The 25931-nt window shown below is 44.2% G+C and overlaps 1 protein-coding gene across 3 annotated transcripts in view; it reads right to left on the bottom strand.

The window, feature by feature from the left end:
• The window catches only part of LOC137332471 (glutamate receptor ionotropic, delta-2-like), a 366170-nt gene that overhangs the window by 148787 nt on the left and 191452 nt on the right, over nucleotides 1-25931 (bottom strand). For all 3 annotated transcript variants that reach the window (XM_067996343.1, XM_067996344.1, XM_067996345.1), the window contains exon 5: nucleotides 7288-7341. In XM_067996343.1, coding sequence (XP_067852444.1) covers nucleotides 7288-7341 — 54 coding nt within the window. The remainder of the gene's footprint in view (nucleotides 1-7287; nucleotides 7342-25931) is intronic.

Genomic DNA, 25931 nt, shown 5'->3' with positions numbered 1-25931 from the left:
TCCCCCACCATCAACATCCTGGGGGTCACCATTGACCAGAAACTTAACTGGACCAGCCACATAAATACTGTGGCTTCAAGAGCAGGTCAGAGGCTGGGTATTCTGTGGCGAGTGACTCACCTCCTGACTCCCCAAAGCCTTTCCACCATCTACAAGGCACAAGTCAGGATTGTGATGGTATACTCTCCACTTGCCCGGATGAGTGCAGCTCCAATAACACTCAAGAAGCTCGACACCATCCAGGACAAAGCAGCCCGCTTGATTGGCACCCCATCCACCACCCTGAACATTCACTCCCTTCATCACCTGCGCACAGTGGCTGCAGCGTGTACCATCCACAGGATGCTCTGCAGCAACTCGCCAAGGCTTCTTCAACAGCACCTCCCAAACCCGCGACCTCTACCACCTAGAAGGACAAGAGCAGCAGGCACATGGGAATAACACGACCTGCACATTCCCCTCCAAGTCACACACCATCCCGGCTTGGAAATATATCGCCGTTCCTTCATCGACGCTGGGTCAAAATCTTGGAATTTCCTTCCTAACAGCACTGTGGGAGAACCGTCACCACACGGACTGCAGCAATTCAAGAAGGTGGATCACCACCACCTTCTCAAGGGCAATTAGGGATGGGCAATAAATGCCGGCCTCGCCAGCGACGCCCACATCCCATGAACGAAAAAAAAAGCACATATTGGTACCATTTTGGGCCGCAAGTGGGCCCCACCAGGACAAAATTGCATTTAACTTTGCTCAATGCAATCAAAGAAAAGTAAGTTCCAAGAGTAAATGTACTGGGATGCAGCTGTATTCACAACCTACCAGCATGGGAGCTTCTCCGAAGAATTTGGCAGTTATTGTCCCTATTATTGTAATGACCTGGTCCCTCAAATTTGGGCAGGCATTTCATTTCAATATTTATTTGTGGGCATGTCAGTCTTGCATGCCAATTCCCAACATTCTGGTATCCAAGACACCAGCTGTAAAGAATACCCATTTGAAATAGTCATTTAGAGTTGCTAGGCAGCAGAAAGTATCCTAGGGGTCATGAAAAGGACATGATAATATAAAGATGAGTGTATTTTAGACACTTCTTAACTGTTCTCTTCTAATTTATTTTGGTTCTCAAGTGTTTGGATAAAGAGGACGACCTACAGAATGATGCCAGGCAGGTCAAGCAACAACAACTTATATTTATATATCACTATTATGGTGTTCGGTAGCATAGTGGTTATGTTACTGGTCTAGTAATCCGGAGTCATGAGTTCAAATCCTGACATGGCAGCTGCGAATTTAAATTCAATTAAATAAAATCTGGAATTAAAAAAAGACACCATCCAACATGTTGTCGTAAAAACCCATCTGGTTCAAAAATGTCCCTTCGGGAAGGAAACCTGCCGTCCTTACCTGGTCTGGCCCATATATGTGACTCCAGACCCACAGCAATGTGGTTGATTCTTAATCACCCTCTAAAAAGTTGTACAATCTCGCTACAAAATGTCATATTAAGAATAAAACCTGACCACTGGACATGACAAAGGCAAACCAAGCACAGTCAACCCTGCAAAGTCCTCCTCACTGATATCTGGGGACTTGTGCCAAAATTGGGAGAGCTGTCCTACAGACGAGTCAAGCAATAGCCTGACATACCCACACTCACAGAATCATACCTTCCAGCCAAAGTCCCAGACTCTTCCATCACCATCCCTGGGTATGTCCTGTCCCACCAGCAGGACAGACCCACCAGAGGCGGCAGTACAGTGATATACAGTCAGGAGGGAGAGGCCCTGGGCGACCTCAACATTGACTCTGGACCCCATGAAATCTCATGCATCAGGTCAAACATGGGCAAGGAAACCTTCTGCTGATTGCCACCTACTGCCCTCCCTCAGCTGATGAATCAGTCCTCTTCCAGGTTGAGCACCACTTGGAAGAAGCACGGAGGGTAGCAAGGGCACAGAATGCTCTCTGGGTGGGGGGGCTTCAATGTCCATCACCAAGAGTGGCTCGGTAGCACCAGTACTGGCCGAGTCCTGAAGGACATAACTGCCAGACTGGGCCTGCGGCAGGTGGTGAGCAAACCAACACGAGGGAAAAATCTACTTGACCTCGTCCTCACCAATCTACCTGTCGCAGATGCATCTGTCCATGACAATATTGGTAGGAATGACCACCGCACATACCTCGTGGAGACAAAGTCCTGTCTTCACACTGAGGGCACCATCCAACGTGTTGTGCATTATCACCATGCTAAGTGGGATAGATTCAGAACAGATCTAGCAGTTCAAAACTGGGCATCCGTAAGGTGCTGTGGGCCATCAGCAGCAGCAGAATTGTATTCCAGCACAATCTGTAACCTCATGGCCCGGCATATTCCCCACTCTACCATTACCAACAAGCCAGGGGATCAACCCCTGTTTAATGAGGAGTGTAGAAGAGGCATGCCAGGAACAGCACCAGGTGCACCTAAAAATGAGGTGCCAACCTGGTGAAGCTACAACTCAGCACTACATGCATGCTAAACAGTGGAAGCAACATGCTATAGACAGAGCAAAGCGATTCCACAACCAACGGATCAGATCAAAGCTCTGCAGTCCTGCCACATCCAGTCGTGAATGGTGGTGGACAATTAAACAACTAACGGGAGGAGGAGGAGGGCTCTGTGAACACCCCCATCCTCAATGATGGCAGAGTCCAGCACCTGAGTGCAACAGACAAGGCTAAAACATTTGCAAACATCTTCAACCAGAAGTGCCGAGTGGATGATCCACCTCAGCCTTCTCCTGATATCCCCACCATCACAGAAGCCAGTCTTCAGCCAATTCGATTCACTCCACGTGATATCAAGAAACAGCTGAGTGCACTGGATACATCCCGTCTGTAATGCTGAAGGCTTGTGCTCCAGAACTAGCCACCCCTCAAGCCAAACTGTTCCAGTACAGCTACAACACTGGCATCTACCCGACAATGTGGAAAATTGCCCAGGTATGTCCTGTCCACAAAAAGCAGGACAAATCCAATCTGGCCAATTACCGCCCCATCAGTCTACTCTCAATCATCAGCAAAGTGATGGAATGTGTCGTCGACTGAGCTATCAAGCGGCACTTACTCACCAATAACCTGCTCACCGATGCTCAGTTTGGGTTCCGCCAGGACCACTCGGCTCCAGACCTCATTTCAGCCTTGTTCCAAACATGGACAAAAGAGCTAAATTCCAGAGGTGAGGTGAGAGTGACTGCCCTTGACATCAAGGCAACATTTGACCGAGTGTGGCATCAAAGAGCCCTAGTAAAATTGAAGTCAATGGGAATCAGGGGGAAAACTCTCCAGTGGCTGGAGTCATGTCTAGCACAAAGGAAGATGGTAGTGGTTGTTGGAGGTCAATCATCTCAGTCCCAGGACATTGCTGCAGGAGTTCCTCAGGGCAGTGTCCTTGGCCCAACCATCTTCAGCTGCTTCATCAATGAATCCACCACCCTAAACATTCACTCCCTTCACCACCGGTGCACCGTGGCTGCAGTGTGTAACATCTACTGGATGCACTGCAGTAGCTCGCCAAGGCCTCCCTCCATCATAAGGTCAGAAATGGAGATGTTCGCTAATGATTGCACAGTGTTCAGTTCCATTCACAACCTCTCAGATAATGAAGCAGTTCGTGCCCGCATGCAGCAAGACCTGGACAACATCCAGGCTTGGGCTAATGAGTGGCAAGTAACATTTGTGCCAGACAAGTGCCAGGCAATGGCCATCTCCAACAAGAGAGAGTCTAACCACCTCCCCTTGACATTCAACGGCATTACCATCGCCGAATCCCCTACCATCAACATCCTGGGGGTCACCATTGACCAGAAACTTAACTGGACCAGCCATATAAATACTGTGGCTATGAGAGCAGGTCAGAGGCTGGGTATTCTGTGGCGAGTGACTCACCTCCTCATTCCCCAAAGCCTTTCCACCATCTACAAGGCACAAGTCAGGAGTGTGATGGAATACTCTCCACTTGCCTGGATGAGCGCAGCTCCACCAACACTCAAGAAGCTCGACACCATCCAGGACAAAGCAGCCCGCTTGATTGGTAACCCATCCCCCACCCTAAACATTCACTTTCTTCACCACCAGCGCACTATGGCTGCAGTGTGTACCATCCACAGGATGCACTGCAGCAACTTACCAAGGCTTCTTCGACAGCACCTCCCAAATCTGCGACCTCTACCACCTAGAAGGACAAGGGCAGCAGGTACATGGGAACAACATCACCTACACATTCCCCTCCAAGTCACACACCATCCCGACTTGGAAATATATCGCCGTTCCTTCATTGCTGCTGGGTCAAATCCTGGAATTTCCTACCTAACAGCACGGTGGGCGAACCTTCACCACATGGACTGCAGTGGTTCAAGAAGGCGGCTCACCACCACCTTCTCGAGGGCAATTAGGGATGGGCAATAAATGCTGGCCTTGCCAGCGTCGCCCACATCCCATGAAAGAATAAAAAAAACCTTCAACATAGAAAAACGTCCAAATGCGTTTCATAAAAACGTAGTCAGATGCGGAGACAATGAAGGGGATATTAGAAGGGGTGATTTTATTTGATCAAAGAGGTGGGTTTTAAGAGGGTCTTGAAGGAAGCGATAGAGGTTGAGAGAAAGAGATATATTTGAGAATTCCAGAGTGAAAGCCTTAGATGGTTGAAGGTATGGCCGTCAACGGTAAGGTGAAGGGAGGGGAGGTGCACAAAAGGGCAGAGTCAGAGGAATGGAGACTTTGGGGTGGGGGGGATGGTTGTAGGGCTGAAAAAGGTTAAAGAGGTAGGGAGGGGTGAAGCCATATAGGGATTTGAACACAAGAATGAGAATTTCAAACTTGAGGCATTGGGGGATGAGGAGCCAATGTAAGTCAGCAAGCACTGGGGTGCTGGGTGAGTGGGACTCAGTGCGTAATAGGATACAGGCAGCAGAATTATAGTTGAGCTGACGTTTACGGAGTTTGAAAGGTCGGGTATGAGAGCGTTGGAACCACCAGACTTGACTGAGGTGACAAAGGTATGGATGAGGTTTTCTGCAGCAGATGGACAGAGGCAGGGGTGAAGATGAGCAATATTACAGAGATGGAATTAGGCAGTCTTTTCGATGGAGAGGATATGGAGTCAGAAACTCAGCTCAGGGTCAAATAGGATAACAAGGTTGCGAACAGTCAGCTTCAACCTGAGACAGTGACCGGGGACAGGATGAAATCAGTGGCGAGGGTACAGAGTTTGTGGCAGGGCCAAAGACAATCGCATCGGTCTTCCTGATGTTTAACTGGAGGAACATGCATCTCATTCAGGACTGGATGTCAGACAAACAATCTGACAAAATAGATGCAGTGAAGAGGTCAATAGTGGTAGTGAAGAGGCAGAGCTGGATGTCGCCAGCATACTTGTGGAACCTGACCCCATGCCTTTGGCTGATATCACCAAGGGTCAGCTTGTAGATAAGGTAGTGGAGGAAGCCAAGGATAGATCCTTCGGGGCCTTCAGATGTAATGGTGTGGAGGCGGGAAGAAAAGTCATTGCAGGAGATGCTCTAGCTGTGGTTAGTTAGGTAACAGTGAAATCAAGTGAGAGCAATCCCACTGAGCTGAACAATGGAGGAGAGGTGTTGGATAAGGATTGTGTGTTTGACCTTGTCAAAGGCTGTAGAGTAGTTAAGAAGGATGTAAAGGGATAGTACTATGCAGTCACTGTTACAAAGGATGTCATTTGTGACTTGGATTAGGGGTGTTTCATTGTTGTTGCAGGGGAAGAAATCTATTTAGGGAGATTCAAACTTGGAGTTGTGGGAAAGATGGCCATGGATTTAGGAGGCAAAAACACATTCAAGAGAAATTGGAGATGGGGTGATAGTTTGCAAGGGCAGAAGGGTCAACAGTAGTTTTTTTTTAAAGGAGGGAGGTGTTGACGGCTGTTTTTAAAGAGCGAAGGACAGTACCTGAGGAGAGGGAACCATTTACACTGTCAGCTGGCAAGGAGGCCAGGAAGGGAAGTTGGGCAGTCAGCAGTTTAGTGGGAGTAGGTTCAAGACAGCAGGAGGTGGATCTCATGGACAAGATGAGCTCGGAGAGGGCATGAGGAGAGATAGGAGAGGAATTAGAAAACAACATAGGTTCAGGTTTAGGGCAGCCGGTAACCTTGGGGGAGGTTGTTGGGCTATGGGAAAGGGGGGTGCAGCAGCTGAACAGATGGTATCAATCTTAGTGACCAAGAAGTCCAAGAGCTCCTCGCACTTGTTGGAAGTTTTGTTATGAGATAATTTAATAGCCATACTTCAGCTGGAAATCTGCGATGTGTTCTCTAGGTATCTAACATATATATTTATCTACATTGGCTGTTAATGCTTTGGCTTAGTTAATATTTAGTACATTATTTTAACTCTGAACTGTAATTTTTTTTATATACATGAACAAATTTCCTCAACTCTTTCACAAGCACAAATCTATAGATTCCTTTGGCTTGTAGTCCCTTGAGTATAGAAGATTGATGGTTGATCTAATTGATGTGTTTAAAATGCTAAAAGAATTCGATAGGGTCATTAAAGAGAAACTATTTCCTCTGGTGAGGGAATCCAGAACAAGGGGGCACAATCTTAAAATTAGAGCCAGGCCATTCGGGAGTGAAATCAGGAAGCAATTTTTCACACAAAGAGTAATACAAATCTGGTATTCTCTTCCCCAAAAAGCTGGGTCAATTGAAACTTTCAAGACTAACATCAATAGATTTTGGTTGGGTAAGGGTATCAAGCGATATGGACCAAAGGCTTGTTCCGCCATGATTGAATTGAATGGCGGAACAGGCTCGAGGGCCTGAATTGTCTACTTCTGTTCCTATGTTCTATATATAAGTTTGAACAAATGCCTGTAGGTTAGCATATTACCAAAATAATAATTTTACATTTTCTGTGTAGTTAACAATTGTTTTGTTTTTATGTGTCATTCTATGAATTAACCTATTGGTTGCAGTTCAACAAAGTGCTTTTTTAAAAAAAAAGTCTTTGTAAACAAAAGTAAATATTGAACACAACTTCACACAATCACAATGCATAACATTGTAGTAAGCACAATGGATCCATGAAAGCATAAAGACATCCCAAATTTTCCTCTACTCCTGTATATATAAAGCGGCTTCTAGTCACATAAGTGACACATCCGCAGTCTGCATATGTATATAATATAATGAACAAATACAAATTACACCGATGTTTGGCAAATTTCTGTGACACAGTACATCTTGTTCCACTCAATAACAATTACCTCATTTATGAAGATCCAGTGACTATCAACAGCTGCCAAATTGGTATCAACAGCCTGTGAAGGGGAAGCAATAATTCATAGGTTATATGATTTTTCCACAGTGCTTTTGCAATATATCAGGTTTACTTTTTCCATTAAAGAACTCTTCACATCCAACCTCAGCAACGGGGTGGGGTTTGAATGTAAAAAATACTCACAAACACTGGTCCGTGGCAACCTCAGTTATCTACTACTAGCATGAGCAGATTTATACTTTCATTTCTCACTATGAGTTCCAAACCACCTTAGTCATTGGCATTTAAAAAAAAACATGGGGAAACGATGAGATTTGTTGTTTATAATTTTGGTATAATATAGTTTGTAACTTTTGAGTCAGGCATTTCAGTTTTGTTCAGGCATGCACATGATATGAAAGATGAAAATATGCTTCCACTGTAATTTGTTATTCTCATTTGCAAAATTTACTTTTATACTTGGTGAATAACAGAGGCCACAAATTGCAGTAATTAATTTTGGACTTACAAGTAAACGCAACATTCACCTGATAATGACAAACCAAACTAACCAATATGTTTTACAATACATACATATTGATCACTTTCTATTGTTCATGGGAATTTGCAAGTGTGTGTTTGTCGATTTGAATCATATTGCAGTTATGTAGCCATAATTGGAATTGAAAATCTGTATGCAAACTTGCAAGTATATTAATATAATTAGTATAAATATAAAAATTGTATTCACATCCTTTGTGGTTCTTTAATTATAAGTTTACAGTACAAATGTAACAAGAAGTTTTATGATCCTACTTTGCCTAAAATTATTAAAGATGCTGAAAATTGTACACACTGAAAGGACGAAGGAAAAGGTTTGGAATTTTATTTGGTTATGAATAATCTGAACATTAAATAGCAATAAAAGCTTTTCCAATTTAAGATTATTGATCTTGACATTACTGTTTTTTGTGCAATTATACAATAACTCCAAAGTGTTTAATGTCATAGTTATGTTTGGTAACAAACTGGCTATATCAAACCTTTAGTATGGATTAATTTATACAAATGAATAAAATCAGTCAAACTACAAGCTTCAGCCAAAGCTATAAAATTTTAAAACCATGGAAGTTTATAGCACAGAAGTAGGCCATTTGGTTCATTGTACCTGTGCTGACTCTTTGCTACACCATTGCAAAACTAATCCTATTGCCCTCTGCTCTCCCTGTAGTCTTATGTCTTCCTCTGCTTCAAATATTTATCCAATTTTCCCTTAAAGGATGCCAAAGTCTCTGCCTCAACCATTACCTGTGGCAAAGGATTCCAGACTCCAAGAACTCTCTGCATAAAAAAAATTCTCCTAATCTCTTTCCTCACTGTTTTAGAGGCAATTTTAAATTCATGATTAATCAAAACCCTTCATAATTATAAAAATCTCTATTAAAGCTCCTCTTAGCCTTCTCTGCTCCAGTGGAAATATTTCTAGTATCTCAAGTCTCGCCTCATAATTATAGTTTCCCATTCATAGCATCATCCTGGTGAACCTATGCTGTATGCTCTCTATGGCTTTATGTCCTTTCTGTAATGGAGTGGCCAAAACTGCTCACAGTATTCTAACTGTGGCCTAATCAACATTTTGTACAAATGGATCGTTGTTTCTTTACTCTTATACTGGATGGGCTAGAAATTGGGCCGTTTTGGCGCTAAGCGGCTTCCCGAAGTGCCAAGATGGCGTCTTGGCTGCGCTCGCATTTTTCCAGCGTGACGTGCACCGGACACTATCTTGGTATAGGTATTAGCGCATGTGCAAATACCGAACACCGGCAGCATGTAAGGTAAGGAGAAAATTGATGCAATCAGTGTGCAACGTTGATTTAAAGTGATAGACACCATTTTGGGATTTAACGCTCAACTCAATGCACAGTCTTAACCATGACCATCTGAACAAGTCTTAGCATGCCTGGAGGACCCCCCACCAGTGCTATTTAAAGGAACCATGCAGGATTTACAGGTTAGTGGCTAGATTATTGCTTCTGGCTGCTGATGCATTTGTAACTGTTTTTGGAGGTCTCCCAAACTTTAATATTAGGACGTGGGGACATAGCCTAACATTTACAGCCAGGACGTGCAGGAGTGAAGTTAGGAAACCCTTCTACACGCAAAGGGTGGGAGAAGTTTGGAATCCTCTTCTGCAAACGGCAGTTGATGCTAGCTCAATTGTGAATTCTAAATCTGAAATTGATAGATTTCTGTGAACCAAGGGTGTTAAAGGATATGGGGCTAAGGCGGGTATATAGAGTTAGGTCACAGATCAACCTAATCATCTCATTGAATGGCGGAACAGGCTCAAGGGCGAAATGCCACTGCCACTTGCTGCCTCCTGTTTTACGCCACCTTCTCCTGCAAGAAAGCGGGACGTGTGTCTGGATGATGTGCCTGTAATGGTTGAATAGCTGCCACTATGCGTGGCCTGTGAGATGTGGGTGGGCAGCTTGCAACAGTGGTAATGTGTAAGGGTGAAAGGAAACATCTAATTGGAAGAGTTGAGTACTAATGGAAAGAGTTTGTTGGTATGTGGGTGATGGGGGGTGTGGTGCATGGACCAGTGGATGCGACTAGTGGTGCAGTTGGTAGGAGACGCCACTTAACAGTTTACCTCATTCACCTCGACCGTTCGTGTCAAAGCACTTAACTTCTTCCTGCACTGCATCCATATTCGTGGTGCTGTGCGCCTGGCATTGACTTCATCCCCCGCTGCTTCCCACTGCCTTTTGAGCATATGTCTGGAGGACCTGTTGCCCTCCCCCCACCCCACTGCGGATATAGGATGTCCCTCCTTCTGCCCACCTCTTGCACCAAGGCCTCTAGTGCATCACCAGAGAACATTGGTGGACGCACTCTCGCAGGCCTGATGCAAACTCAGATTTGCAGATTGGTGATGTCTGGCATGCAGATTAGAGGATGTGGGATTTTGTAGTGTGCAACCTTTGTTCAATGTTTTAACATAACTCATCAGTTTGTAAACATAGGGATGGGACCTAAATCTGAGTTTTACGTGTGCGATATCTGATCTCCGTGCAGACAACAGACTGTTATTTTTAGCAAATAACAGGCACCTTTAAGAGATTTCAAGAGACATCCTCCCTTTAAGAGATTGGGGCTCCCCCTGCTGTTGGAAAGTGCACATTTACTTCAATCATTGTGTAAGGCCTAGATTTTAACGCTGCTTGAAAGTAAGTACTGAGGCCGGACAAATGTCTCGTCCTGCCTGCGCAGGGGCCATCGGGTGAGGGTTAATAGCGGATTGTGGAACCCACGCCCAATAATAACCCTTATCCAATTTTTTTCCCCCACGTCCCTATTTATAAATCCAATGGCCCAGAATTTGCTGAAAAATGACGGCATGTGAACGACGCACGCCATTATTAATGTGCAAATCAGCCAGCAACTTGTGGAGTGGAAGAGATACCCCGTGAATTGTGAATTGCCACAAGTTGCTGGCCGATCTGCCGTTAGTTTCGCGAAAATGGCATCTCACGCTTAATCTCCCTGTAATTTTCATGAAGTTGCTCCGTTTGCACATTAATTGTCCATTAAACTCGCCACAGAAAGTTAAGTCTAGTAATTATCAGTGTAAGTACCCTTTTAATGATGTGATAATTTTTAATGACTGCCAATCAATCTCTCTGGCCCAGAAATGTCAAATTTTAAAATTTTAATTTTTTTTCTTATTTTTCCTTTCTGTCTCTTTTTCTTTTTCTCTTTCTCTTAATCCAATCTTTCTTTCCCTCTCTTTATTTCTCTTTCTCTACCTGATTTGACATTGAATTCACCCACTCTAATTCACCCTCCTTCTCAGTCCTTCCTCTGTTAATTTCTCAATCCTTAAATCTCATTGGTTAAAGAGATACACTGTTTGTCCCATTGTTCATCAAAGTCCCAGATGCCCTGTTTCACTGCACCATTATCAGCTCACACTTCCAGTAACTTTATGGGCAAAACATTTTTGAGCTGAAGGTTGCAGGAAGAAGTCTAATTTACAGGGCACGCCGTGAGATGCCCCACTTTAGCAAATTCTGGGCCAATGCCTTTTTTACAGCTTTATCTACCTGCACATGCATGTATTTAAACCCTAGGTCTCTTTGTTCATCTACACCCTTAGGTGTCTTTTCCATTTAATGTTTTCTCCTATTCCTTGTTTTTCCTCCCAAAATGTATTGTCTTACACGTATCCACATCAAATTGCATCTGCCACCTGGTTGCCCATTCTGCTAACCTATGTTTTGCTGATGTATTTTACAATCCTCCTTGCTGTTGGCCAAACCTCATACTTTTGTGTTAACAGAACATTTCAAGATTGTAGTCCTATGCCAAGTACAAATCATTGATGTATACTGAAAACAAATGTGGACCTAGCAGAGGCCCCTGGGGTACAACATTTCCAACACTTCTCCAATCAAATAATACCTTTTATCCTAACTTTGTTTCTGGTCCATCAACCAACTTTCTATCCATGCTGCTACATTTTGTCTTATGCTAAACAGCTGCATTTTTCTAACAAACACCTCGAGAGACAACTTATCAAATATATTTTGAAAATCTATCTACACTATATCTACTGCATTCCCTTTATCTACTGAGTTGGTCACTTCCTTAAAAAAATCTGTCAAATTTGTCAAGCATTACTTGCCTTTATGAAATCCATACTGGCTATTCTTAATTAATCCATGCAAACTTAAATGCTCAATAATTTTATGTTGAAATATGGATTCCAAGAGTTTGCTCAGAATGACATTAGATTAACTAGTCTATTGTTACCTGGTTTATCCTTCTCTCCTTCCTTGAACAAAGGTGTTATATTGGCTACTCTCCAGTCCCATGGCTCAATTTGCATATTTAAGGAAAATTGAAAAATTGTGGCCAGAACCTTTACTATCTCTTCTCTGACTTCTTTCAAGGATGCATTCCATAGTTCAAATTATAAAATCATAAATAATAGAGATGGGTGTACAGAAGAAGCTCCAATGTAAAACAGATGGAGTCTTCCAAATCAAATGGTAATGACATGGGAGTGACACAATATTTATGCTGGGTTCACATGGCTTCTAATTCTACCTATATATAAAAATGGGCAAGCAGAGTTGCAATACATTGAGCAATGTGTGGAAGAAATTCTGAAGGGCCAGTAATAACATTCCACTCAACAGTTTTTCAGGCCTGTTTCATTTAATGGGCCGGAAATTGCTCTGAGCTGTGGACACACATCGCCCGCCGCTGGTAAGTAACTAACTCATCCACAAACTTTACGCAGGCTTCTGGGCGCCAACATTCTTTAATTGAGATCTGCAAGAAGTGCAGCGGTCGTTCCCGGGCTTCTCTGAGCAGTGAGAGGAGGAAAGGATCTCTAGGTCCTCTCTACCAATCAGCTTGAAGCAAGTATAAGAACCAGGAAGTGAATCTCATTCACAAACCCCACAGAGTAAGAACCAGGAAGTGTCAGATAAGTTCATAAATGTACTATAAAATCAAAGAGAAAGTAAAATAAAGGGAGGGTAAGATTAAAAGACTGACATAAAAGAGACAGAAAGAAAAAGTAAAAAAAATATTAAATCTTTTAAAATCCAAAAACTATTAAAATCGGGAGTAATGAGACTCCACATTTTTAAAAGTTAATTTTCAGGGCCAAAGAGGTTGCTTGGCAGTCATTAATACTCATCATGCTGTTAAAAGTTAGTTGAGACCTGATATAACTCAGCGTACTTTTTTTTCTGGCGAGATTAGTTAGTTTCCAGCTGGGCAGGAGAGCAAGTTCACTCTGCTCCATTGATTCCTGTCTGCAACATCCCTTTAATGCGAAGCTGTCAGATCAGCAGGGAATCAGAAAGAGCAAGTTCCAGATTTCCGTGTTTGACTGCGTATGTGCGGTCGCCAGAGCTTGCTCTTCGATTTGCCCTTTAATAATGGTGAGTGCTGATGGGCCCATTATGAGCCCGTTACTTTTTTTTCCTCTCTTTTCTAGCACTTAGGTTCCCAAGACCTACTGTGCCAGTTGCATTTTTCTTCAATTATTTTGGCCCCAACACCATTACTGATAACAATGAGTTTGCAATGGTCATTCCCATATGCTTGGAAGAGGAGGAGGAGGAAATGCCAGGCAGGTTAGACTGCATAAGAGGTGTTTTTTGCCCATTTGCCAGCACCTATGCACTCACATCTGCAGCTAGAAGTAAACATACCTTGCATTGATAAATAATTAGTGCATGTGGAGGCTCTAATTCTGAAGCTGGATCTGACAGCAGGGTGAATAGCGCAGATAGTCCTGAAGACCGGACAAACCTAATAAGCTGGAAGCTTTTCCGGAAGCACTCCAATCACAGCATGTGATGTACTGCATGAAAGAAGGCATGCCAAGTTGCTAACCAGTCAAAAAAATGTCATTTGCTGCAACTGCCAAATTGCCAACAATCACATTTGAAATTATCGTCACACCTACCTGGCGCCAACTGTGGGAACTGTCATCACAGGGTGTGGGTCAGCAAAAAGCCAAATGCAAAACTTTACCATTTGCTGAAAAGGTACGAACAAGTAGCAATAGGGCTCGCAGAGCTAGTGAAAATATCAGTGAGCTGCAGCCTTAAGCCTACCTCCATTACCTTTTAAGCATGCTGGAATGTGGGTGTATGGGCATGGTGCCATGGAGTGGCATAGGAATGAACCTATTCATAACCACATCATGCAACACCATCTCCTCTCCAGCAGCCATTAAACAGGGGTCGGGTGCTGAGCTGCATATCATTTGCCTGAAGACTCATTTATGCACATGTGGTTTCTTTTCCATTCATTTTTTCTGTTACTTCTTAATCATCTGCCTCTTCCACAACGGCTGCTAATAGGTTTGAGCTTGTGTAAGGGCTTCAGAATTTTTGTCACCCTATTGTGATATTTGCCTTTAATTATCTCCATGCCTTTGAATTTGACCTATTTTCAATTTTCCACACCCATCACTACACCTGCCCAAATCTGGATCTGTGAATAATTATGCAAATATCCTGATCAAGGAAGTTTGAGTGCTAATAACACTTTATCATTTTTGCATGATTAACCATTTAGAAGTGGGGCGGGCCCGAGGGGCCATATGGCCCTCTGCTGCTCCTATTTCTTATGTAGAACTGATTTAACTAGACCCAAACTCTGCATACTAACGGCTAAATGTAATATGCCTTACATTAAGAGAATTGTGAAAGATGGATGATGGGAATGATGATAGGTGGAGGAGGTAACCAATTCAAAAGTTAAAATTACATTGTTAATCAATAATTGATCTTTTATCTTAATTTCATTTCTCCTCCACCCTCGATCAGCAATTATAAAGCAACTCAAGCGGAGTAAACATTGGAGATGCCAGTAGTGCACCTCATTACTTGGGACAAAATTGTACTACTGCATTTATTTTAAATTGATTAACTCTTCTGTTAAAATTGTGAACAAAGGCATTTCATATGAATAGGTTAAACATTCATATGAACATAAGAAATAGGAGCAAGAGTAGGCCATTTAGCCCCTTGAGTCTGCTCTGCCATTCAATAAGATCATGGCTGATCTTCAACCTCAACTCCACTTTCCCATCCGGTCCCCACATCCCTTGATTCCCTTGGAGTCCAAAAATCTATCATAGAACCATAGAAAAGATACAGCACATAAGGGGGGCATTCGGCCTATCGTGTCCGCGCCGGCTCGAAGAACAATCAGGTGCCCTTGCTAATCCCACCTTTCAGCACCCGGTCCATAGCTTACAGCACTTTAGGTGCAGGTTCAGGTACTTTTTAAAAGAGTTGAGGGTCACTGCCTCTACCACCAATTCAGGCAGCGAATTCCATACACCCACCACCCTCTGGGTAAAAAAGTTTTCCTCATGTCTCCTCAAATCCTTCCGCCAATCAGCTTAAATCTATGTCCTCTAGTTCTCCGCTAGAGGAAACAGGTACTTCCTGTCTACTCCATCTGGGCCCCTCATAATTTTATACACCTCAATCAAGTCTCCCCTCAGCCTCCTCTGCTCCAAGGAAAACAACCCCAGCCTATCCAATCTCTCCTTGTATCTGCAATTTTCAAGCCGTGGCAACATTCTGGTAATTCTTCTCCGCACTCTCTCCAGAGCAATTACGTCCTTCCTGTAATGTGGTGACCAGAACTGTGCAAAATACTCCAGCTGTGGCCTTACCAGCGTTTTATACAGTTCCATCATTACATCCCTGCATTTGTATTCTATACCTCGGCTAATAATGGAGAGCATTCCGTATGCCTTCTTCACAACCTTATCTACCTATACTGCCACCTTCAGGGACCTGTGCACATGCACTCCAAGGTCTCTCACTTCCTCTCCCCCTCGCAATATATTTCCGTTTACTGCATATTCTCTTTTACTGTTTGTCCTCCTTAAGTGCATTACCTCACACTTCTCCGGGTTGAACTCCATTTGCCACTTTTCCGCCCACTCCACCAACCCATTGATATCTTCTTGGAGTCGACAGCTATCCTCTTCACTATCAACTAAACGGCTGATTTTTGTGTCGTCTCCAAATTTGCCAATCATGCCTCCTACATTCAAGTTCAAATCATTAATGTATACCACAAACAGCAAGGGACCCAACACTGAGTCCTGTGGCACACCACTGGAAACGGATTTCCATTCGCAAAGACATCCATTGACTTTTACCCTTTGTTTCCTGTTATTGCACCAATTTTGGATCCAATTCGACACATTTCCCTGTATCCCATGGGCTTTTACCTTTCTGATCAGTCTGCCATGTGGGACCTTGTCAAATGTCTTACTAAAATCCATGTAGACAACATCCACTGCACTACCCTCCTTGTCACTTCCTCAAATAATTCAATCGGATTTGTAAGGCATGACCTTCCCTGAACAAATCCATGCTGACTATCCCTGATGAAACCATGCCTTTCCAAGTGACAGTTTATCCTATCTCTCAGTATTGATTCTAATAGTTTGCCCACCACCGAGGTAAGGCTGACCGGCCTATAATTGTTCGGCCTTTCCCTCATACCCTTTTTAAACAATGGTACTACGTTTGCAGTCTTCCAGTCCTCCGGTACCTCCCCTGTATCTAGTGAGGATTGGAAAATGATCCTCAGAGCTTCCATTATTTTGTCACTGGCTTCCTTCAATAGCCTAGGAAACAATCCATCCGGCCCTGGTGACTTATCAACGTTTCAGGATTCCAGTCCCTCTAGTACTTCCTCTCTCATTATGTTTACCTTATCCAATATTTCACACCTCTCCTCTTTAACTACTATGTCCAGATCATCCCTTTCCTTTGTGAATACGGAGACAAAATATTAATTTAAACCCTACCCGCATCCTCTGCTTCTACACACAAGTTACCCTTATCATCCCTGATAGGTCCCACCTTTTCCTTAGCTATCCTCTTGTTCTTAATGTACTGATAAAACATCTTTGGTTTTTCTTTAATCTTACTAGCTAATATTTTTTCATGCCCTCTCTTTGCTTTCCTTATTTCCTTTTTTACGTCATCCCTGTACTTTCTATACTCCTCTAGGCTTTCTGCAGTATTTAGTTTTCTGTGACAGTCATAAGCTTTTTTTTTCTGCTTTATCTTGCCCCGTATACTTCTCGACAACCAGGGAGTTCTAAATTTGGCATTGCCACCCTTTTTCTTTGAGGGGACGTGTCTGCATTGTACCCGTAGAATTTCACTTTTTAGTGCCTCCCACTGGCTTGCCACTGATTTCTCCTCAAGTAGTTGTGTCTAGTCCACTTCTGCCAAATCACCTCTTAATTCTGTAAAATTTTCCTTCCCCCAATTTAAAACGTTTACTCCTGATTTAACTCTGTCCTTTTCCATAATAATGCTAAAAGTAACAGAATTGTGGTCACTATCCCCAATATGGTCACCCACTGTCACTTCACCCACTTGCCCATCTTCATTTCCCAGGACTAAATCTAGAATTGCATCCCCTCTTGTTGGGCTTGTCACTTACTGGCTAAAAAAGTTCTCCTGGACACCGATCAAGAATTTTGCGCCCTCTGTGCCCCTCACACTGTTTGAATCCCAGTTGATGTTAAGGTAGTTGAAGTCCCCTACAATTATTGCCCTCTTATTTTTGCACTCAGAAATTTGGCTACATATTTGTTCTTCTATCTCCATTTCGCTATTCGGGGGTCTATAGTACACTCCTAGTAGTGTGACTGCCCCTTCTTTATTTCGATTGTTGATCCATTTAGCATATCATCGCTTCTCACAACTGTAATTGATTCTTTAACCAATAATGCTACCCACCCCCCTCCTTTTTTTATCACCCACTCTATCCTGCCTGAAAACTCCATATCCAGGGATATTGAGCTGCCAATTATCCCCCCTCTTTAAGCTAGGTTTCCGTTATAGCAATGATATCATGCTGCCATGTGTCTATCTGTGCCCTTAGCTCATCTGCTTTGTTTGTAATACTCTTTCATTGAAGTATATACCCTTTAACCCAGTCAAATTCCTGTGCTGAACATTATTTAACCTTTGCTTCTTTTGCCTTTCTGAGTCGCTAACTACGTCACTAACTGCTTTTCTACTTCCCGTTTCCTGGTCTGAATTTGTCCAATCTGTACTTGCCCTTTGGTTCCCATCCCCCTGCCATACTAGTTTAAACCCTCCCCAACAGAACTAGCAAATGTCCCCGTGAGGATATTGGTCCCAGTTCTGCTTGGGTGCAACCCGTCCAGCCTAAACAGGTCCCGCCTTTCCCAGAATCGGTCCCAATGCCTCAGGAATTTAAACCCCTCCCTCTTATACCATCTCTTAAGCCACGCATTCATCTGGTCTATTCTCCTATTTCTGCTCTCACTAGCACGTGGCAGTTTCGATCTCAGTCTTGAATATACTCAATGACTGAGTGTCCATAGCCCTCTGGGGTACAGAATTCAAAAGATTCACAACCCTCTGAGTGAATAAATTCCTCCTCATCTCTGTCCTAAATAGCCAGTCCCTTATCCTGAGACTATGCCCCCTAGTTCTAGACTCTCCAGCCAGGGGAAACAGCCTCTCACCATCTACCCTATCAAGCCCTCTAAGAACTTTAGATGTTTCAATGAGATCACCTCTGATTCTTCTAAGCTCCAGAGAATATTGGTCCCTTTTTCTCAATCTCTCCTCATAGGACAACTCTCTCATCCCAGGAATCAATCTAGTGAACCTTTGTTGCACCACCTAGAAGGCAAGTATATCCTTCCTTAGGTAAGGAGACCAAAACTGTACACAGTACTCCAGGAGTGGTCTTACCAAAGCCCTCTACAATTGTAGCAAGACTTCCTTACTCTTGTACTTCAACCCCCTTGCAATAAAGGCTAACATACCATTTGCCTTCCTAATTGCTTGCTGTACCTGCATATTAACTTTCTGTGTTTCTTGCACAAGGTCACCCAAATCTCTCTGAACACCAACATTTAATAGTTTCTCACCATTTAAAAAATATTGTGTTTTTCTATTCTTCCTAACAAAAATGAATAACCTCACAATTCCCCACATTGTACTCCATCCACCGCCTTTTTGCCCACTCAATTAAACTGTCTATATCCCTTTGCAGACTCTTTCTATCCTCCTCACAGCTTACTCTCCCACCTAGCTTTGCCTCGTCAGCAAACTTGGATACATTACACTCGTTCCCTTCATCTAAGTCATTAATATAGATTGTAAATAGCTGAGGCCCAAGCACTGATCCTTGCAGCACCCCACCAGTTACTGCCTGCCAACTTGAAAATGACCCGTTTATTCCTACTCTCTGTTTTCCATCCGTTAATCAATCCTTTATCCATGCTAATATATTACCCCCAACCCAATGAGCCCTTATCTTGTGTAACAGTCTTGTGTAACAGTTGTGTAGCAACTTATCAAATGCCTTTTGAAAATCCAAATATACTACATCCACTAATGGATATGCTTATATTTCACGACATAATTTCAGTCCAACTATCATTTAGACAGAAAACATAATGAAACCAAGGAAATCTTGACACATATTAACACAGCAAGAGAAACTGCCATAAAAAAAGGTTTTTGTGTATAGCGGAATACTTAATGGTGAATAATTGATCTTCTGTGGTGTTGCTTATGGACCAAAGTAATAAAAAAAATGTTTCTGTAATTGCTTCTGCTCGTGTTCCCAGTCTCCAATGCTTTTTCTCAGCCTATTTGGCTTTTACCCATTCTTTTTCTCTCTCTCCATATGGCTTTGTCACATGATGGGGTAGAAATTGGTCTGCGCCCATTTTTGGGTGCCAAATCTGCGATGCGCCTGAACACAGGGGCACATTAAGTAGTGAAATTGGCCCTCGTGCCTCATTAACAGCGCTATTGGCAGCTTGCCTAATCAGGGCACTGAAAATGACATGTCTATGATGCTATTTAAAGGCACCCTGCTCCTCTTAAAAGGGGAAGTGCACTTTGGCTGCTGGGCAAGGGGTTTGTGCTAATTAATCTATCTTTCCCTTTCCACTCCAAACTCATATGGTACTTTCTACATGACCAAGTGCAGTTGCTTTCAATAGCCATTAATATCTACTGGCATCTGCTGTGGACACTTCAGATATGCCTGAAACAGCAGCTTTAAGGGTCCCCAGGTTCTCAGATACTGCACTTGGGGTTCTGGTGGAAGCGATCCACTGGAGGAATGCTATTCCTGCCAGGGGCTGGAGTCTCCAGGCAAGTGGCCAGGCAGCAGTGGCAAGAGGTGGCAGAGGAGGTCAATGCCAGGACATGGCTGCAATGCAGTAAAAAGTTCAATGATCTCACTGGAGTTGCTAAGATAGGACTCCTGACTCAGATCTTGCATTACTCTCTCCTTGGCTCTGCACCACGTGTAGCCCCACTGCTCACAAGCCTTCCCTCCTCTGCTTCCTTCCCTTCATGCTCCTGCAATCACTACAGCGCACTTCACTACACCTCCTTCTGCTACTACTCACATACTCTATACCTGCTAGTCTCATATTATTTCTTCCCTAACTTCTTCGCACTTCTGCCATCTTTTCCAGTATTTGACCATGACATGAACACCCTCAAACCATCTCACTAAACTACCACTAACACACTCCCTTCTTTCTTGCAGGACAAGCTGCTGCATAATACAAGGGAGCAGGCACGCACAGGAGAAGGGAGAGCCTACATCCATGCCCTGTCCTCATTCAAGTCCTGGACATCCTGGGCAGGGGGCGAGTCAGGACCACAGCCACTGGCGAGGCTGGTGAATGTGCCCCGCAGGGGTATTGTGCAAATTAATCTCTCTTTCCCTTTCCACTCCAAACTCACATGGCACACTCTACATGACCAAATGCAGTTGCTTTCAGCAGCCATTAATATCTCTGCTTACTCTTGACACTAACTACCCTACCTCTTCCACTTCAGGTCCAAAAGCTGTATAAGGCCCTAGGAGAGCAAAGGAATAGAAGGGCAGCACTATGGAAGAAGAAATGTCACTTGGCCTTATTCTTGCAGGCACCAGCACAGATACAATGCAGAGTTCAGAGGGATAGGTTAGACAGGTCTGTATAGGGAGATACACAGTACTAGTGCACTGGAGCAATGGCAGGATTGGAAGGCCCAGGAAGCAGCTCACTCGAGGGAATATTAGCATCCAAGCCCTGCTGCAGAGGGTACAGATGACAACTTCGACAGCCCGGACCACAGAAGAAGACTGATGGCTATATACCAGGAACTATTAGGTGTACTGGGTTGCCTGACAGCGAGCCTCCACACACTGGTACAGAGTTTGAAGGAGTCCAACTCCAACGTGTGTGGGATATCGCAAAACTGCAGTAAACCATGAAGCAAGTGGTCAGCTCTGTGAGCACTGCAAGGCGGGGGGGGGGGGGGGGGTACACAGCCATGGAGCCACTGGTGGCAGCTCCGACAGCTTCACTGGGGACTCAAGACTGTTGCCATCTCTTCTGATTTTCAAGCCTTGGTGGGACAGAATGAAAAGGGGCATCGAGAGCCTCACTTCACTCCTGCACTCCTGCACTCTGTTCTCAGGCAGAGCGATGGGTATATTGAGGCTCTACCCCTAAGAGTGCTACTAGCATCATGGGAGAGGCACATGTTATCCTCTGTCAGGATGGTAATATGCCTGTTACCCGATCAACCTCTCAACCAGTGACCTTGATGGTGTCAAGCAGCCAGCTGGGTCAGATTGCCTCAGCCAATGCTGAAATGCAGCTGTCTGTGCCCAGAGCTCCTCAAGATCACCCACCACAGCCATCTCAACTGCCTTCAGTGCAAGTTCAGCAGCCTTCCAATTCCCATGCTCCAGCCACAGGGAACTATCTCGTAGGAGCATCAGAATAGCAAAAGAGGCACAGAAATCAGGCTCCGGGCTTTGCACAAGGGTAATTTGTAATCGTTTTTTGGTTAATTTTGTGGAATAATGAAGTGAAGAATGACTCTTCTTGGCTTTGTTGGTCTTCTATTAACTGTGCTGATCGTTTAACTTTCATATTCATGGTAAGGTGAGACCAAAGAAGGTTTACATTGAGGGCATTAACGTGGTGGGTGTAGGGACCTTGGTGAGATGAGAGTATTGGTGCATTGGGGAGGGGAGGGATTGTTCAGGTTAACCTCGCCTTGATTAATTGCTGCCCGACAGCTCTGGCAGCTGGCGCGATTGGCCACAACCCTTCTCTTCCTCATCATTCTCATCGTCTTCAGGCTCCTGCACTTCTTCCTCCCCAGGTGGTTTCAAGGATTGGCTCCTTTGGAGGGCGAAGTTATAGAGCATGCAACAGATGACCATGAATTTGAAGGCTTAATCCAGGCTGTTCTGCAGAACTCCTCTCGAACAGTCAAGGCAGTGGAACGTCTGCTTGAGAAGATGATCTGCTCAATCAGAGTTGTGGTGGGTACATGGTTCTGATTATCCTCGGGTTCTACGCTTTGGTGTTCCTGATAGGAGCAATGAGCCACATGCTCAGGGTATAATCCTTAACCCCCAGCAGCTAGCGTGACACCCAATGGTCTGGGTGGAATAAGAGGGAGTATTGAGGATGGCACAGGATGAAGGCACCATGACTACTGCCAGGAACCAGACACAGATCTGCATGATGCGCTGCCCTTCATCACACACTGTTTGCACATTGAAGGAGTGGAATGCCTTCCTTTTCACATTCATGCCCGGCTCTTGACGCAGAGCATGCACAGCAATATGGGTGGCGTCAATTATTTCTTGCACTCTTGGGAAGTCCGCAATACTTGCAAAGCCACTGCCTCTCTCATCTTGTTTCGCTCGTTCCATGGGGAAGGGGATGAAGTTGTTTCCCCTGGAATAGAGAGAATCGGTGACATCCCTGTTGCAGCAAAACACAGCATTCTGAGTGATGTCACCTGTTGCAGCCTGGAATGGCCCTGTGGTGTAGAAATTCAAGGCCATGGTGACCTTGACAGCCACAGGAAGTGCTATCCATGCCATAGTTTGTGGCTTGAGTTTGTGCTGCAACAGGTGACACAGCTCTGTGACCACTTCCCTGGTGAAGCGGAGATGCCTGATGAACTGATCCTCAGTGAGGTTGAGATATGACACAGTTCCTGAAGACCTGCGTGGTGTAGGGCATCCTGCGGCCTCTCCTCCTTCTCCCTCTTCTTGCAGCAACGACAGGTCTGTGGACTTTTCCTTGCTGGTGCTGCTGCTCCTCATCCAGCAAGCCCAATGCCAGACCCAGCAGAACACCCAGTGTGGTAATATTTACACTTCAGCCGCCAATAATCAATGGTTCCACATATACAGTTCGCTCAGTTAAATAATGAATTATTGCAGATGTACAATCTGTCACAGCTAAATAATTAATTGTTACTTATTTCTTGCACTTTTTGGAAGTCTGCAATATTTGCAAAGCCACTGCCTCTCTCATCCTGCTTCGCTCGCTCCATGGGAAAGGGAATGAAGTATAATGTGGGGAAATGTGAGGTTATTCAGTTTGGTAGGAAAAATAGAAAACTTGAATATTTTTTAATTGGTGAGAAACTATTAAATGTTGGTGTTCAGAGAAATTTGAGTGTCCTTGTACATGAAACACAGAAAGTTAACATGCAAGTACAGCAAGCAATTAGGAAGGCAAATGGTATGATGGCCTTTACTGCAAGGGGGTTGGAGTACAAATGTAAGGAAGTCTTGCTTCAGTTGTACAGGGCTTTGGTGAGACCACACCTGGACTACAGTGTACAGTTTTGGTCTCCTTATCTAAGGAAGGATATATTTGCCTTAGAGGTGATGCAACGAAGGTTCACTAGATTGATTTTTGGGATGAGAGGGTTGTCCTATGAGGAGAGATTGAGTAAAATGGGCTTATACTCTCTGGAGTTTAGAAGAATGAGAGGTGATCTCACTGAAACATGTAAGATTCTAAGAGGGCTTGACAGGGTAGATGCTGAGAGGCTGTTTCCCCTGGCTAGAGAGTCTAGAACTAAGGGGGATAGTCTCAGGATAAGGGGTCGGACATTTAGGACTGAGATGAGGAAGAATTTCTTCACTCAGAGGGTGGTGAATATTTGGAGTTGTCTACCCCAGTCTTTGAGTATATTCAAGACTAAGATTGATAGATTTTTCGATTCTAATGGAATTAAGGGATATGGGGATTGAGCAGAAAAATGGAGTTGAGGTTGAAGATCAGCCTTGATCTTATTGAATGGCGGAGGAGGCTCGTGGGGCCGTATGTCCTACTCCTGCTCCTATTTCTTATGTTCTTATTTGCAATTCATTTTCAAACTATCAAGTTCTTTTTCTCTTCCCACACTATTTACCTTCTGTAAACTGTTTGCTTGCTTTCACTGTGAGGAAGTGTTTGGCTTCTTGCCTTCAACCTTTGGTATCTGTCAGCTGTTTTTTCTCTCTTGTATGTCGCTTTTGGTTTCACTTGTTCTGGTAATGGAAGATTAGAAGGAGCTGTTGTGTGATGATGTTGAAGGAGGGGAAAGAGGAAGAAAGGAAATGGGGTTGAGAACAAAAATTGGGGCTGAAGGTGAAAGAAAAATAAAGTTTGTCAGGAGGTGAAAAATCTGAAGTATGGCCAGAGGCTGTGGCCTAGGCTGAGGGTGAGACTGAGGTACAGCCCTTGGCAAGGGGACTGAGTGCAGCTGAAGGCTGAATGAGAAGGATACTGGGGATAATGAAAAATAATTAAAACCCCTCCGTCTCCCCAACTCCTTCTCTTTTAACATCCATCTCTTTGGCCGAGGTCACCCCTCCAGGAGCTCCTTCTTTAGCTTGGTGCCCATTTCTTTGAATGCACCTCTGTGAAGCACTTAGGGACATTTTTCTACATTAAAGGCACTATATAAATTGAAGTTGTTGTTTCTGTAAAAAAAAATGACACAACAGGTTCCTTATATATTTTGTGCGATTGAATATTGGGATCTGATTAATCTGGTGACCACATAATCTATTAATATTATGTGGTTAAGATGGAACAATGAGTAGTGTTTTTGTAAAAGTGGAACCAAGCGAGGACAGTCCTGCCAAGCTGCAGAATGCAGGAGAAGCATTGGAGGAGCATTGTGTGGTCAACTATGTGAAAGGCTGCAGAGATGTCAAGGAGGATGACAGACACACAGAATGTTGTTTGTGACTTTGGTAAGGGCCATTTCACTGTTGTGGGAAATGCAGAAATCTATTTGGAGGGATTCAAACAAGGAGTTACAAGAGGAATGGGCAGAAATATGGGACAGAGAGGTGAAGGGTGTTTTTTTTTGACCAGGGGAGTAATGATGGGATTTTGAAATAGAGGAACACAGTGCCTGAGGAGAGGGGACTTTATATAATGTCAGTTAGCATGGGAGCCAAGAAAGGAAGTTGGGTTCCCAGTAGTTTAGTAGGAATGGGGTCAAGACAATAGGAGATGTGTTTCATGGATGAGATAAGCTTGGAGAGGGGATAGAGAGGATGGAAGAGAAACTAGAGAGAGAGACAGAGGAGAGTTTTTATTTGGTAGGCAATGGAAGGGGGAGGCCCAGTGGAGCTTAATGTGGTGCAGCCAGACCAGGCAATGGATGGCTAAGCCATTTGTGAGCCAGGTACACTCAGGTGTGTGTCTCCAGGACTTCAGGGAGCAAAGATAGGGACCATGTTCGTGGAACGACTAGGGTGGAAAGCACGGACATTTTTACTGGGGATTAGGGGTTCTTTTGAGGTCTCTCACACAGCGGAATCGGGAGAGTAGCACCCTGAAAATGGTGGGGAATGACCTCCCGCTGCATTCCCGCTATCACTGTGGCTGTGGCAGTCCGTCGCTGCATCTACTGCTGGGCGGCCGGAGCTCTCCTGAGCAGGCAGTAGGCTCATTTAAAATGCAAATCGGGGTCCACTGACATACATAGGATGCTGATTGCCATTTTAAGTGGGTAGTGCTAGGCACATTCTGGCTTGGCCACCAGTTGATACTGGACGAAGAGGATCCCTCAGGTAAGTCTGTGTTTATTTTTGTGACAGCCGAGAGGATCAGGAGTGTTCCTCCAGGCTGCACAAAACCAGCCTGGGCTGCTCCCACTCCAGGTCTCAACGCCCCCCAAGACAGAACCCCTGACCTAGCCTCTTCCAGCATGGAGACATTCCAGAACCCTTCGACTGCAATGGGGTGCTCGATTT

This window comes from Heptranchias perlo, chromosome 14 (genome assembly GCF_035084215.1).
Source record: "Heptranchias perlo isolate sHepPer1 chromosome 14, sHepPer1.hap1, whole genome shotgun sequence".
NCBI classification, from domain to species: domain Eukaryota; kingdom Metazoa; phylum Chordata; class Chondrichthyes; order Hexanchiformes; family Hexanchidae; genus Heptranchias; species Heptranchias perlo.
This window is presented reverse-complemented; position numbering and strand designations above follow the sequence as displayed.